The 16,274-nt window shown below is 40.0% G+C and overlaps 1 protein-coding gene across 5 annotated transcripts in view; it reads left to right on the plus strand.

The window, feature by feature from the left end:
- The first annotated feature begins 754 nt into the window (after positions 1–754).
- Positions 755–16,274, plus strand: part of CEP70 (centrosomal protein 70) — a 67,212-nt gene continuing 51,692 nt past the window's right edge. For 2 of the 5 annotated variants that reach the window (XM_054700787.1, XM_037525903.2), the window contains exons 1-3: positions 755–821; positions 3,103–3,201; positions 8,883–9,017. In XM_054700787.1, the coding sequence (XP_054556762.1) occupies positions 3,193–3,201; positions 8,883–9,017 (144 nt within the window). In that variant the 5' untranslated portion in view covers positions 755–821; positions 3,103–3,192. Of the gene's footprint in view, positions 822–2,833; positions 2,946–3,102; positions 3,202–8,882; positions 9,018–16,274 lie in introns of those variants that run through there. The other 3 variants (XM_054700790.1, XM_054700788.1, XM_054700786.1) reach the window with 2 other exon arrangements.

Genomic DNA, 16,274 nt, shown 5'->3' on the forward strand with positions numbered 1-16,274 from the left:
TACGCATACCCACACCCTACTCCAGGGGCCGCCATGAGGCATGCATTCAGGACCGCAAGGATCCATCATCTATCCTAATAGCGGGAGGGCACAAAAGCCTGATGCGTTTTCGCTTATCCTACACTTTCTCCCACCTAATGTAGGATAATCAGTCAAGCTCTAATGCTCGTTGTCCATCATGCCACCTTAGGGTCAGTGCAGTGGACCAAGTTGTTTGGACAGGGCTCCTCAGTCCATGATTCAGACCACCTGTTCAAACGGGACTTGGGGCAACTCATCCTACCCACTGGCAATTGTTTTCACCTAGGTTGTCTCACAAAGTGAGGTGCTGCCGTGGTCTGTCAGGTCCCGAACAGAGACCAGGTTGAGCGCCAAGCAGCAAGCCCTCAGCCAAGGCTGTCTACTCCTGCGCGGAGGGCAGTCTACCTGCCCAAGCGTCCGGAACTTCCCTTTCATTCACCACCCCCAGAGTTGTTGTCTTCCAAGCAACGAAGCGCTTTCTAGGTAAACGCATCCGGGAAGCCGAAGTTTGTCGAAAGTGCGTTGGCAGCGCGCAGGCGCAGATGGCTAGCGCGGAGCAGTGACGAGTAAGCCCCGCCCCCAGCGACGGAGCCAATCAGGGGGCACGTGGCCACCGGCCTCCCCGCGCGGCCGCGCCAAACGCTCCTGGCGTTGGGAGGCCGAGCCCAGGCGGCCCCTCCGCGCGCTCGGGCTCAATTGCCCGCCTCCCTGGGCGCGGTAACGGTCACGGGGGCGGGGCGGGAGGCGGCGCAGCTTGGCCCGCGGGGCGAGCTGCTGGTGGGAGGCGGCCGCTGAGAAAGGTGAGTGGCGTTCGGGGTTCACACGGCCGTTTACTAAAGCCCCTCTTTGAAGCACCCAGGCGTTGGCCTCACTGGGGCCCTGCGAAGGGTCAGACTGAGCTTTTGGGGGGGGGGGTTCCCCGGGCAGGAGCCGCCTGGGTCGAGTTCGCGCTAGTTAATCCCAGCATGAGGCTGTAGGGACCTTACACAGCTGGTTCGAGTCCCGACTCCCTCCCTGCTTTGTGATTTTTGATTTCTCAGTGAATTTTGTAGTGCCTCAGTTTCCTCACTTGTGTATTGCAGCGGGTAGTTCTTGCCTTACATGATGGTGGGTGAGGTTAAATGAGGCAGTAAATGTAAAGTTTAGGATGATGCCTGGTGGACTCGGGCTGGATTCGGTATAAATTGTCGGTAGATTACCAACCGCTCGTGTACACCGGGACTAACCCGCTGCACTGCTCCGTGTTAAGGTGTCTGAGAAGGCTGCTTGGCCTAGTGAAGACTTAGAACAGCAGCTGGAAGGATAGGCGAAGGGTTAGGTGAGTCCCTTTTCAGGTTTACTAGGTATAGTGTAGATTCCGGGGGCCTCTGCCTTCATGCCGAATCTAATTTCATTCTTTTAAGAAAATCAACGAGGTGGAAATGTCTGAAGAATAAGAGACCTGTTACTTAGAGACGGAACAATCTCTAAGTTTTGCCACTTTATTCCCAACCGTAACATTAAACACTGCTTCCCTATCCCATATTGGTTTCCGTTCTCTGCCTACGTTTTCTTTTAATTTTGTTATTGCCAAATAGACCCGGACCTTCCCCGCTCCACCTTGGGTAACAGGTGGCTGGCTATGTTTTCCTGCACCTTGGGCTTTGGAAAGGCGTGTTCTGGCCCTTTATGCAACCTCTCCTGGGACAGAATGATTTAGTGGAGATCATATCCAATTGTAACTGCAATTCCTTGTTTGTGGTAGAAGCTCTCCTTCTTAGGAACATTAAACAGCATGTTGGCTTTAGCATTTAATTGCTAAAGACTTTGAAAGTGTTGAGACTTTGAAAGTATTGCATGTTCCATTTATTGCAGTGATGTGAAATGTATACTTTTGAGAAAGTAGATTACAGATTTTGGTGTTGTTCAAGAAAGTACAGTTTCTAGTCATGCTTGGTTGTTTCTAGTTTTTCCCCAAAAAAGTAGTGAAAATAATTACATTTGAATGTATCATGCATGTTACAAGGCCTTCAGACCTATGAAGGACAAGTTACCAAAGAACTCTTAGGAAACCTGGACAGTGCCAGTAGATAGTTCAGCTGTGTTTTGCTTCTCTGCACATGGCCACTTATGTCATGCATAAGCCAACTCTTACCCTGTAAGCTCTTGCAGTGCTAGCAAGCACAGGGCAGGTTCTCTGTGGATTTGGGCAGATGGAGAGTCCTGGTGGCGTCAGTGGCTTTTCAGGCTTTAATGCTCTTTCTGTACCAGTTGTTGTGGGGCAAGTCTCCTCCTCTTGCAGCCATCGTTCCTCCTCTCAGCAGCTGCTACACCATGGCCATTCTCCTGTGTCTGAGTGACAGCTCTGATCACCTCCAGGCTCAGGTGTTCCCACTTATGCATGCCCACATCATACACCAGGTGTCCACCATCAGGCATGCATGTACCTAGCCCACTCTCCCAAGTGCCTTCTGCATTCAAGGCTGCAGGTGATAGCCACTGAGACCGCGGTGTAAAAGCCTGAGCATAACTTACACTACACTCTATTCCCAGTCTTAGTTTAGATTGGAGCTATGCCTTCTGCCTTTGCCTTGGGAAACAGTTGGTCTCTTCCTGTGACTCACAGTTCCAGACCTGTGTGTCCTGTGGTAGCCCAAAGTGGGGAAAGTCTGCTGTAAACTGACACATTAATTTCATAGCACAGACTTCTGGAAAGGAGTGCTTGGTGAATTGAGGAGATAGTTTTTCTTCCTGCCTTTACCTTTTGTGTTCAGTGGTATTTTTTTTCTGTCTGATAGTGCTTCATTTTTAGTACCTTTGCAGAAGAGAATATTCTTCCTTTGGGGCCCAAGTCAAATTTGATGATGACAGATGTGGACTCCCAGCTAAAATGTTTCAACAAAACAGGGAGAGGAAAGACATGAAGGGAAAAGAAGAGAAGGGTGGTGAGCATTGGAGTCCATTACTAGTTACTTCTAGTTCAGTGTTCTAATTCAGGGATTACCAGTACCATAGATAGCTTCTCTGGAATAACACAAGATCATTTTTACTAGGAGCACTACCATTTTAAGATTTTGGTCTGTTTATCTTTTTAAAACTTAGATGAAGATGTACTTTCAGACATGAGACTCACTGGATGATCATTTCTTTGAAATCAACTTGAATAAGTGAAAAGTACCAGAGGAATTCACTATGACTGAGGTATGTCAAACTTGAGCGATGTCTGGATGTTGGGAGGCCATAGGAAGGATCAATATTTACTAAATACTATAGTAATATTAAAAAATCCACTCAAGGGGCCTCCCCGGTGGCGCAGCGGTTGAGCGCTGGGTTGCGAAGCTGCCCGCGGCCTCTGCAGTGCCGGTTCGATCCCTGGCTGCTCCCCTGCCACCGGAGGAGGGTCCCACATGGCGCGCAGACCTCTCCTGCCTCCTGCTGCTCCCCTCAGCAGTGTACTTTGTCCGTCTGCCTGCTCTGCTCCCCGCTCTGGCTCTGGTGAATTCTCTCACCCTCCCGCGCTTCTGACTGTACCCAGTGCATGTATAAACAAAACAAACAAAGAAACAAATAAATAAATAAAACATGCCTATATTAAAAAAAAAAAATCCACTCAACTGTGATTCAGTAAATCTGTAAATGGAAGGAAGGCTTTTATTTGAGGTCTGTAGGAAATTGCAATCAGGGGGCACCCTTAGCAAACCTGTGTAAGTGCTCAAAGTGTGGAGGGAAAAATACAAAGCTTAAATAGGCAGTTGCCCCCCACAGGTAAAGTAATAAAATTCTTTAAAAGGGGAAAGAAAAACATGCAGAAGGGAAGGATGCCTAAAGGGTGGTGGAGTGATAATGGTTTGAGGCAGAGTTCTGGTAGTGTTTATCAGTTTTTATGACTTTTGGAACTGCTTTTTCCAAATTCCTCAAACTGGGTGTCAGGATGCTTGTTTGTCCAGGGTGATTATGTGGTCAGGTGTGGTAGATGTGCATGAATTTTACTTTCTTAATGGCCTTAGACTTCTTCGACATCCTTTTTTTTTTTTTTTTTTTTTAATAATTTTTTTAAGTACCATTGGCTTACATCATTGTGTTTTGGAAGTATAGGCTTTCCGCCTTCAGGTGTAGTCACTGTAGCTCACCTGCATCCACCACCAAAGCGCTCTTAGTTCTCCTCTCTCTCCCCGCCTTCTTGATAATCCTTTCAGGTAGATGTTTTAAATTCAATTAAGGAAACAAATCCATAGAGGTTAAGTAAATACTTAAAATGACACAAAATGGTCACTAACTCTCACCACCCCTGTCTTGCTGAGTACCAGGAAAATAATTGTTCTATTTCATTTTTATATTAACTATTCCAATCTTCACAACAACTCTTATGTGCTAAATACTATAGTTATAATCATTTTGTGGTAAGGAAATTGAGGCACAGAGAGATTAGTACTTTCTTGAGTGTGTGGCAGAATCCACAATTCAAACCTAGGCAGTCTTGATGCTCCAGGGTGGTACTTCCTTTCATGTAGTATTTCCTTTGCTTTTGTTTTTATTAAGTTACAACATCTTTATTATAAAATTTTTATTATGAAATCAAACGAACACATGTACCAAATGTATAGTTTAATGAATTACTAAAAGATGAGGTCTTTTAATGAAGGTCAAGTTGTAGAACCATGCTAGCCATGCCAGAGCCCCTCCGTTACCCTGTCCCAATTACAACTGCTTCTCTTCTCCTGTTAGTAGACAGTTTCCTGACTGTTAACTTTCTTCCTGTGTTTTTAAACATGTTTTATCATAAATGTGTATTCCTAGGCCCCATAATGTGGCCTTTCCCATTAAAATAATTTTTAAACTTTTTTAAGCTGTAGGCCTTTCTGCTTCCTTTATTTTCCTTATAATCTGTCTGATAAAGAACCTGGGTAGGGCCTCCCCGGTGGCGCAGCCGTTGAGCACTGGGCTGTGAAGCTGCCTGCAGCCTCTGCAGCACCAGTGAGGGTACCACATGGCACGCACAGACCTCTCCTGGCGCACAGACCTCTCCTGCCACACCCGCTGCTCCCCTCAGCAGTGTACTTCATCAGTCTGCCTGTTCTGCTCCCTGCTGTGACTCTGGTGAATTCTCTCACCCTCCCGAGCTTCTGACTGTACCCAGTGCTTGTATAAATAAATAAATAAATCTTTAAAAAAAAAAAAAAAACCTGGGTAAAAGAACCTGGGTATTTTGACCTGTGTATCCTATACCTGGACTTAGCTGATTGTGTACTTGTGTACACAGTTCTGTATGTTCCTCTGCCCTGTTTAATTCCAACATATTAATAGCAGGATCCAAGACTGGATCACACTCTGTTTCAGTACTTTTTGCAGTGCTCTAGGTGGTGGCAAGACGGTGGGAGGCAGGCATACAGTCTCAATGTTTCTCTGTAATCTTAGCAGCTTTGATACTTGATGCCTGTATCTATTCATTGAAAGTTGCAAAATAGTGGTATTCTAATTCCATCATTTTTTTTCCCACTTAGTTGGAATGCTAGTCTTTTATGTATCATGTGGATATGCAGCAGTACAGTTCCCTTAGGAAAGACAACATAAATGCCAGATTTTTTCCATTTACCTAACAATTTTCAAGGTAGTGAATTGGTTCCCTGCCTTCCAAAGATAATTCTTTAAAAAAAAAATCAGCTAGGGCCTCCCCTGGTGGCACAGCAGTTGAGCACTGGGCTGCAAAGCTGCCCACAGCCTCTGCTGTGCCGGTTCCATCCCCGGCCACTGGCGAGGGTCCCACATGGCACGCAGACCTCTCCTGCCGCCCACTGCTCCCCTCAGCAGTGTATTTCATCAGTCTGCCTGTTCTGTTCCCCGCTCTGGCTCTGGTGAATTTTCTCACCTTCCCGCGCTTCTGACCCAGCGCTTGTATAAATAAATAAATTAAAAAAAAATCAGATAGCAATATAATGTCATGTATTTAAACATGTTTGATGGCTTTTATGTCATAATTTTTGCCATATTGAAACTCATGTCTTATCCTTTACTGGGGTTAGCCTGTTCAAGCCTGTCCTTTTGATATGAACATAGTAGTCTTTGAGAGCTTCCTTATTTGATATTATCTCTTAAAAATTTTTTATTGAACATTGGTTTATAACATTATATAGATTTCAGGTCTACAGCACGATTTCCACTAAAGTCTAGTTTCCATCCTCCCCTTTACCTGATTTGCTCACCCCCTTTCTCTCCCCCTTCCCTTCTGGTAACTACCATTTTGTTATTTTAGTCTAAGTAAAATCATACAATATTTTTGTCTAACTTATTTTACTTAGCATAATCTTTTAATTTTCCCCATATATCCCCTTGTTGCTTTCTCACTCCTCCCCGTCTCGGACCCTCAGAGCCCTCAGGGTATTAAAGTCCACTACTATTGTAAGTATTTTACTCTGTCTAATCATCCACTATGTACATGTCCAGTATTTGTTATTCTGACTGCATTACTACACATAGTTCCCTCAGATTCCTTCCATTTTGCTGTAAATAGTTGTTACATCTTTGTACTGAGTAGTATTCCAGCTGGTATATATATAAAATGAATATACCACCAATGGATTCCAGTCATCCACTGATGGACATTTAGCTTCCATGTCCTAGCTGTTGTGATAATGCTGCGATAAACATTGTAGGGTATATTTTTTTGCATCAGTGGTTTTATATTCTTTAGATAGACGTTCAAAAGTGGGATTGCTGGGTTGTATGGTATTTTCATTTTTAGTTTTTTAAGATAAATCCATATTGCTTTTCTATTTTATATGCCAACCAACAGTGGCATCCTCTCCATACTTCTTGTTTGGGGACCTCAGCTGTGATATGGTATCTCATTGTGGTTTTAACCTGCATCTCTTTTACTAAAAATGATAACGTTTTTTTCATATTGTCTGTTGGCCTTCTGGATATCCTCATTGGTGAGTTGTCTGTTTATATCTGCTGCCCATTTATCAACTGGGTTGTTTTTCTGTTGTTGAATTGTATGAATTTTCTCTTTATCTTGGCTATTGACCAGTTGTTTGCTTCTATTTCCATTGCTATAGAGGTCAGGTCACCAAAAACATCTTTATTGTTTGTATCATGGAACATAACAAAATGTTTTCGTCTACATATTTTATTGCTACAGATATTATATCTAATTCTAATCCATTTGGAATGTATTTTTGTATATGGAGTTAGTGATTCAACTTCATTCTTTTATGGACAGCCTTCTAGTTTTTCCAGCACCATTTATTTTTATTTATTTATTTTTAAAGATTTATTTATGCTAAAAGAATTGGGGTACAGGCCAGAGGTGCGGGTGGTGAGAGGATTTACCAGAGACAGAGTGGAGAAACAGAACAGGCAGACTGACTGAAATACACAGCTGAAGGAAGCAGCCGGCGAGACAGGAGAGGTCTGCTGCGCCATGTGGGTAGCTCCCTGGCTAACTGGGGATAGAACTCATGCTGCAGAGGCTGCAGATTGCTCGTAGTGCTGTGCTTAACCCCTTGAGCCACCAGGGAGGCCTTCCAGCACAATTTATTATAGACCCTTTCCCTTTGTATGGTTGTGACTGCTTTATCATAGATTAGGTACTGATATGTGCCTGCATTTATTTCTGAACTTTCAGTTCTAGTCTGTTGATCCATGTATCTTACTTTTGTACCAGTACTATATTGTTCTTAGTAGTGTTGCTTTTTAGTAAAGTTGAAGTCAAGTAACCTAATGCCTCCATTTCATTTTTTTTTTCCCTCAAGATTGCTTTTGCTATTTGAGGCCGTTTATAATTTCATAAAAATTTCAACATTTTTTGCTCAATGTCTTTGAAAAAATATTGTTAGTATTTTGATGGGGATTGTGTTAAATTTATACATTGTTTCAGACAGTAATTTTGGTAATAGTGATTCTCATCTGTGAGCATGGGATGTCTTTCCACCTCCTTGTGTCACTAAGACCTTTAATACTATCTTGTAATTCTTCTTGTAACCTCTTTAGTTAATTCTGAGATATTTAATTCTTTTTGAAAAAATTATAAAATTGTAAATGGAGTTACCTTCTTGATTTCTTTTTCTTGTTCATGTTTGTATGTAAGAATGCTATGGATGACTTTTGTATCTTGATTTTGTAAACTGCCATTTTGATATATTTCTCTATTGTGGGTTTTCTATATATAATATCTTATTTTCTGCAAATGATAGCTACACTTTTTTTCTTGGATACACTTTATTTCTTGTTTTGATCTGATAGCTCTGGCCCAAACCTCTTATACTAAGTTAAATAGAAGTGGTGACACTGGGCATCTTTGTCTTGTTAAGAAGTTTTCCACTGTTAAGTTTTATATTGGCTGCTGATTTGTAATATGTGGTCTGTATTAAATTGAGGTAGGTTCTTTCTATTCCCTTCTTATTTAGAGTTTTTATAATCAGTGGTGCTGAATCTTATCAAATGCTTTTTCTGTATCTTTTGATGTTATCATATGCTTTTTATCTTTTATTGCTATGATATATTTCTTTAATTGATGTTTATTAAACCACCCTTGCATCCCTGAGAAAATTATACTTCATCATGATATATAATCCTTGTGATGTATTGTTAAATTCAAATTGTTAGTATTTTGTGAAGATTTTGCATCAGTTTATTAGCATCAGGTGCTTTTCACATCTATTGATAGTTAAAGCAAATGGTTTTTTTCTCTGTGTAAAACCACATTTTTTTAGTAGAAGAGAACATTGATAGATAGGGTTTAGTCTAATTGTACTTAAAATTGGCTTCTGAAGAAGTCCTAGAAATTTTAATATACGAATGGCTATATTGCTCTCCAAGAGTAATGGGTTTCTTAAAATATAGCTTCTTTTGACATGTATTATACTTTTTTCTTTTTAACTTAGCTAACTCAAAATTCTATATTGCCAACATCTACTTACCAAAAAAATACTGATTCTACAAAAGAAACTATACCTCCAGCAGCCTCTAAAGCCCAGGAGTCCAGTAAATCATCAAACAGACTAATGACTGAAAAACAGGTAAATCTGAAATATTTTAAGCCACTGTTTCTCTCAGTATTTGCCAAAATATCTGCAAATGTAGAAAATATTACTTTAAAAGGATAACTTAGTAAAATAATTTTGGGAAATACTGAATTAAACTCTTTATTGAAAGATTTTATTTTTATGCATACAAGAACTGGGGTGCAGGCCAGAGGTGCGGGAGGTGAGAGGATTCACCAGAGACAGAGTGGAGAGCAGAACAGGAGGATTGGCTGAAATACGCTGCTGAGGGGAGCAGCAGCCAGACGGGAGAGATCGGCTGTGCCATGTGGGTCAGCTCTCTGGGCAAAGATTGAACTCATGTTGCAATGGCTGCCGATAGCTTGATAGTGCTGAGACTTCTTAATCCCTTGTGCCACCAGGGAGGTCCCAGAACTAAAGACTCATAATGATTTCATTTAAGACTTCACAATGCTGGGGGGAGCGGGAACCCACCGCCGGGGAAGACCAGGCGCGCAGGGAATGCGTCCCGCATCACCATTTTAGAACAGGGACATTTCTTCAGTAAAGACTACTTGAAACCAGCAGAAGGCTCCTGGAGGAGCCAGAGGTGAGCTGGGAAGTTCGCCCACGCCAGGCCCCTTCTGGCCTGCAGTCCGAGCCCAGAGGGGGAGTGGGAACCCGCTGTCAGTGCAGACCAGGCACGTAGGGGAGTGTGTCCCTGCATCAGCATTTTAGAACAGGGACCTTTCTTCAGTAAAGACTGCTTGAAACAGACAGATGGCTCCTGGAGGAGCCAGAGGGGAGTGGAGAAGTTCACCCAAGATGCCAGCCAGTACCAGCAACACAGTGTCCCAATGCATACGGCAAATTAGAAAACAGACAATAGGGAGTAGAAGAACCACACGCAACCTAGTAACTCCTCAGGAAAAAAGCACACCACAAAAAGGAAACCACCCCCCAGATTGCAACGACAGTAACTTGAAGAACTTCTGAGCCTTCCAGAAAGAGAATTTAAAATTGCCATGATTAAAAAACTGACAGAAGTCATAAAGGAAAACAATGATAAGGGAAAAATAATCAACGATCAGAAGAATGAAATTGAGTCCCTAAAGAGGGAAGTAAAAGAAATGCAGGAGGTCAAAGAATTAATGGAGGCACTAAAGAACTCTGGGAAAAGCAATGAAAGCAGAATAGATGAAATGGAAGAACGAATAAGTACTCTTGAAGACACAGAAATAAAAAGAACCAAAACAGAAAAGCAAAGAGAAGTACAAAGGAAAAAGACAGAAGAAACACTTCGAGAACTATCTGACTCCATGAGGAAAGGAAATATAAGAGTTATAGGAATACCAGGAGAGGAGAGAGACCTAGGAACAGAGAAAATATTTAAGGAGATAATTGAAGAGAACTTCCCAAACGTGAAGGAGCTGAAAATTGATATACAAGAAGCAAGAAGAACACCACACTTCCACTACGAAAGGAAAAATACAGCAAGACACAAATAGTAAAGCTCCCAAGAATCCAGGACAAGGAAAAAATAATGAAGCTGACAAGAGGGAAGAAACAGATAATATTCAAAGGAAAACCAATCAGGCTGACATCAGACTTCTCCGAAGAAACACTACGGGCAAGGAGAGAGTGGAGGGACATAGTCAACAGACTCCAAGAAAACAGTTGCCAACCAAGAATACTCTATCCCGCAAAGCTCTCCTTCCTCTATGAAGAAAGAATAAGGACCTTCCCAGACAAACAGAAACTCTGGAGTTTCATTATGACTAAACCCCCACTCCAAAAAATACTACAAGGAGTCCTAAAGCCAGAACCTCAGAGGGACGAATAACAACGAAAGAAGGCCAAAAAAAAAAAAAAAAAGTTATTAAAAGAATAGGTAAGTAAAATCAAAGGAAAGGCAAACACAATGGCAAATACAGATGCTAACATATCAATAGTAACTCTAAATGTAAATGGACTAAACTCTTCAATAAAAAGACACAGACTTGCAGGCTGGATTAAGAAACAAAACCCAACCTTTTGCTGTCTCCAGGAAACACATTTAGCTACAAAAAATAAAAATAGACTCAAAGTTAAAGGATGGAAAACAATCCTACAAGCAAATGGACCAAAAAAGAAAGCAGGAACAGCTATACTTATATCAGATAAAACAGATTTCAAACTCAAAAAGATAAAAAGAGACCCCAACGGTCACTACATTATGATCAAGGGGACAATACTTCAAGAAGAAATAACACTCATTAACATATATTCACCAAACGAAGGAGCACCAAAATATATCAGACAACTATTGTCATCTCTGAAAACAGACATCAGAGAAAACACATACGTAGTGGGAGATTTCAGCACACCACTATCAACAATGGATAGATCAACAAGACAAAAAACAAGTAAAGACACTAAAGCTCTAAATAAGGATCTAGAGCGCTTGGGCTTAACAGACATCTATAGAACACTAAACCCCCCAAAAAAGGAGTACACATTTTTCTCAAGCGCACATGGATCATTCTCCAGGATCGATCACATGCTGGGACACAAGACAAACATCAACCGATACACCAAGATCGAAATCATACCAACCATCTTTTCTGACCATGAAGGCATCAAACTAGAAATAAATCATAAAAAGAAGGCAAGGAACTCTCCTACCTCATGGAGATTGAAAACCACACTACTGGAAGACCACTGGACTAATGAGATCAAAGAAGAAATTAAAAAATTCTTTGAATTGAATGACAAGGAGGACACCAATTTCCAAAATGTATGGGATGCAGCAAAAGCAGTAATAAGAGGAAAATATATAGCAATAGAAGCTCACATCAAGAAGCAAGAAATAAAGAAACAACCTAATCTCGAAGCTCAAAGATCTAGAAAAAGAACAACAAAAAACCCCAAAACCAGTAGAAGAAAAGAAGTAATAAAAACCAAAGCAGAAATAAATGAAATTGAAACTAAAAAAACAATCCAAAAGATCAATGAAACCAAGAGCTGGTTCTTCAAAAAAATCAATAAAATAGACAAACCCCTAGCCAGGCTCACAAAGGAAAAAAGGGAGAAAGCACAAATAAACAGGATCAGAAATGAAAGAGGAGAAATCACAATGGACACAGCAGAAATCAAAAGAATAATCAGTAACTACTATGAACAGTTATATGGAAACAAGTTCAACAATCTAGAGGAGATGGACAAATTCCTACAACTCTACAATTACCCAAAGCTAGATAAAGAAGAAACAGAACACCTAAACAGACCAATTACAAGCAGCGAAATTGAAATGGTAATCAAAAACCTCCCCAAAAACAAAAGCCCAGGACCTGATGGATTTACATATGAATTCTACCAAACATTCAGAGACGAATTAGTGCCTATCCTTCACAAACTCTTCCAAAAAATTGAGAAGGAAGGGACAATACCAAACACGTTCTATGAAGCCAACATTACACTAATACCAAAACCGAACAAGGACAACACAAAAAAGGAAAACTACAGGCCAGTTTCCCTACTGAACACTGATGCAAAAATCCTCAATAAAATTTTAGCTACCAGAATCCAACAATGTATCCATAAGATAATTCACCACGACCAAGTAGGATTCATGCCAGGGACACAAGGATGGTTCAACATCCGAAAATCAAGCAATGTTATCCAACACATCAACAAAAAGAAATATAAAAACCATATGATAATATCAATAGATGCTGAGAAAGCTTTCCACAAAGTGCAACGCCCACTCATGATAAAAGCCCTTGAAATTCTTGGGATACAAGGAACATACCTCAACATCATAAAGGCCATATATGACAAGCCAACAGCCAGTATCATTCTCAATGGTGAAAAGCTGAAAGCATTTCCATTAAGATCTGGAACAAGACAAAGATGTCCATTTTCAACATTGCTTTTCAATATAATACTAGAAGTCCTAGCAGAGCAATAAGACAAGAGAAAAACATACAAGGAATCCAAACAGGAAAAGAAGTCAAACTATCACTATTTGCAGATGATATGATAATATACATAGAGAACCCCAAAAACTCCACAGAAAAACTAATTCAACTCATCAATCAGTTCAGTAAAGTGGCAGGATACAAAATCAACACGCAAAAGTCAGTAGCCTTCCTATACACAAACAATAAATCTGAAGAAGAAGAAATAAAAAAAAACCATCCCTTTTATTATCGAAACAAAAAAATCAAATACTTGGGAATAAATCTAACAAAAGAGGTAAAGGACCTATACAAAAAAAAACTATAAAACACTGTTAAAAGAAATAGAAGAAGACACAAAGAAATGGAAAGACATCCCCTGCTCATGGATTGGAAGAATAAATATTATTAAAATGGCCATCCTACCAAAAGCAATATACAGATTCAATGCTATTCCAATCAAAATTTCAATGTCATTCTTCAAAAAATAGAACAATTATTGATGAAATTCATATGGAATCACCAAAAACCCCAAATAGCCAAAGCTCTCCTGAAAAAAAAAGAAGGGAATGGCGGCATCACACTCCCAGACTTCAAACTATATTACAAAGCCATAATCATCAAAACTGCATGGTATTGGAACAAGAACAGACACACAGACCAATGGAATCGAATAGAAAATCCAGAAATAAACCCATAGATTTATGGTCAAGTAATCTTTGACAAAGGAGCAAAGAATATGCATTGGAACAAAGAAAGTTTGTTCAATAAATGGTACTGGGAAAACTGGGTCGCTACATGCAAAAGAATGAAGCTTGACCACTACCTCACACCATACACAAAAAATCAACTCAAAATGGATTAAAGAACTAGACATAAGACCTGAAACCATAAAATACATAGAAGGAAATATAGGCAAAACACTACGTGATACGCACATCAAAGACATCTTTACAGACACATCACCCAAAGCAGTGATAGTGAAGGCAAAGATAAACAGCTGGGACTACATCAAATTAAAGAGCTTCTGCACAGCAAAAGAGACAATAACAAAAACAAAGAGAAACCCCACCAACTGGGAGAACATTTTTGCACACAATACTAATGATAAAGGACTGATCACAAAAATCTGCAAAGAGCTGATGAGACTCAACAACAACAAAGAAAATAATCCAGTCAAAAAAATGGGCAGAAGAGCTAAAAAGAAACTTCTCTGAAGAGGAAATGCAAATGGCCAACAGGCATATGAAAAAATGTTCAACATCACTTGTAATCAGGGAAATGCAAATCAAAACTACCATGAGATACCATCTTACACCAGTGAGAATGGCACATATTGAAAAAACTAGCAACAACAAATGTTGGCGAGGTGTGGAGAAAAAGGAACTCTCCTGCACTATTGGTGGGAGTGCAAACTGGTCCAACCACTATGGAGAGCTGTGTGGAGATTTCTGGACCTACTAAACATAGAGCTTCCATATGATCCAGCAATTCCACTCCTAGGTATTTACCCAAAGGACACAGAAACATCAATTCCAAAGAGCACCTGCACCCCTATGTTTATAGCAGCACTGTTTACAATAGCTAAGCTTTGGAAACAACCCAAATGCCCAAAAATAGGTGACTGGATCAAGAGGATGTGGTACATATACACCATGGAATATTACTCAGCATTCAAAAAAGATAAACACATGCAATTTGCAGCAACATGGATGGCGCTGGAAGGGATCATGCTCAGCGAAATAAGCCAGAAAGAAAAAGAAAAATACCGGATGGTCTCACTCATAGCAGGAATCTAGAAAACTTAAATAAGGAGCCAGGAAAATGAATAACTATAAGAAAGTGAAAATCAAAATCAACCAAAAACTATGAACCAGAGACACTCTATGGGGGGTGGGGAGCGGGGAGGTCAGGGATTGGGGTCAAAATAAGGGGGTTGCAATTGTATGGGGACTACAAAAATAAAATTTATTTTAAAAAAATGTCAAAAAAAAAAAAAGACTTCACAATGCTACCAGTCTCTAAAAGGAGATGTTTATATACTACATTTCTTACTTACTTAACACTAGTGTGATCAACATTTAATATTCTGCAGCACTTGTTTTTGAAAATACCATTCTCAAGTGTTTTCATAATTTGAAAACAAATTATGTTAATCTATCTTTTAAAAGATGTCTCAAGGAATAATATGTATAATTTGATTATCTGAAATGTAGCACATTATTTAGGGAACATTTTGTTTTTCAGTCGAGCTTTTGGCTCCTAAAATAAATAACAGCAATAATTTCAGTTTTGTGTCTGCTGTGTAGTTAATCTACCATGTGGTTAGTCTTTGTGACCAGAAGGCCTAAAGCATAAATAAGGGAATAGTTTGTGGGAGGGAGGGAGAATTAAGGAAAGGATAAGAAAAGGAAGAAAGCCAGCAGTCAAAAGGAAAGATTTATTTGATGTTGTAATTGTAGTGTTATTAAAGATTCATCAGGGTAATTGGTTCCTTTTTTATCTTGAGAGATTCTTTAATGTTTGAGTGACATTTGGATGTAAAGAGTAAAACTTAATTTGGACTTTGTCTTTTGTCTGCATTATTAATCTTTGACAGTGCTTACATACTACACCACTATTAAAAATGTATAACGAGCTTCCCTGGTGGCACAGGGGGTTTAGACACAACCTATGAAGCTATCTGCAGCCACTGCAGCATGAGTTTGATCCCGGTCCAGGGAGCTACCCACATAGCGCAGCAGACCTCTTCTGACTCACCTGCCGCTCCCCTCAGCAGTGTATTTCAGTCAGTCTGCCTGTTCTGTTCCCCACTCTGTCTCTAGTGAATCCTCTCACCCCCAGACCTCTGGCCTGTACCCCAGTCCTTGTATACATAAATAAATCTTTTAAAAAACGGTATAAATTGTACTTTTTATATTTAAGCCATGATTGAAAATTTCCTCAAATTACCTTTTTACAAATACACATTTTAAAAGCAACCAAAGTGCACCTCATACAGTCATTTCAAAATTGATCATTGTGCTTACATTATTACAAAACTATTATTATCATGGATTTAAATATGTGATTTTTAAAAATCATCTCTATTCTTGCTCATTTTTTATGATTTTATTTCCTTCATTGTTTTATTCACTTAAATCCAGAGAATTAGAGTTTGTCTCTTAGATTATGATATAAATGTGTATTTGAATTAGGGATATAGACTTCTGAGAGTGATTCAACTAGAATCAATTACTAGATGAACAGACTCCTTTTTCATACTTGGGCTTTTTTTGCCCATTATGCAAATTATGGGCTCTGACCAGTTAAGTATGTTTTGATTATTTTGTGACACTAGTCATTGTTAGGGACA

This window comes from Talpa occidentalis, unplaced genomic scaffold (assembly GCF_014898055.3).
Source record: "Talpa occidentalis isolate TD23 unplaced genomic scaffold, MPIMG_talOcc4v2.1 talOcc4.4, whole genome shotgun sequence".
In the NCBI taxonomy this organism is placed as follows: Eukaryota; Metazoa; Chordata; class Mammalia; order Eulipotyphla; family Talpidae; genus Talpa; species Talpa occidentalis.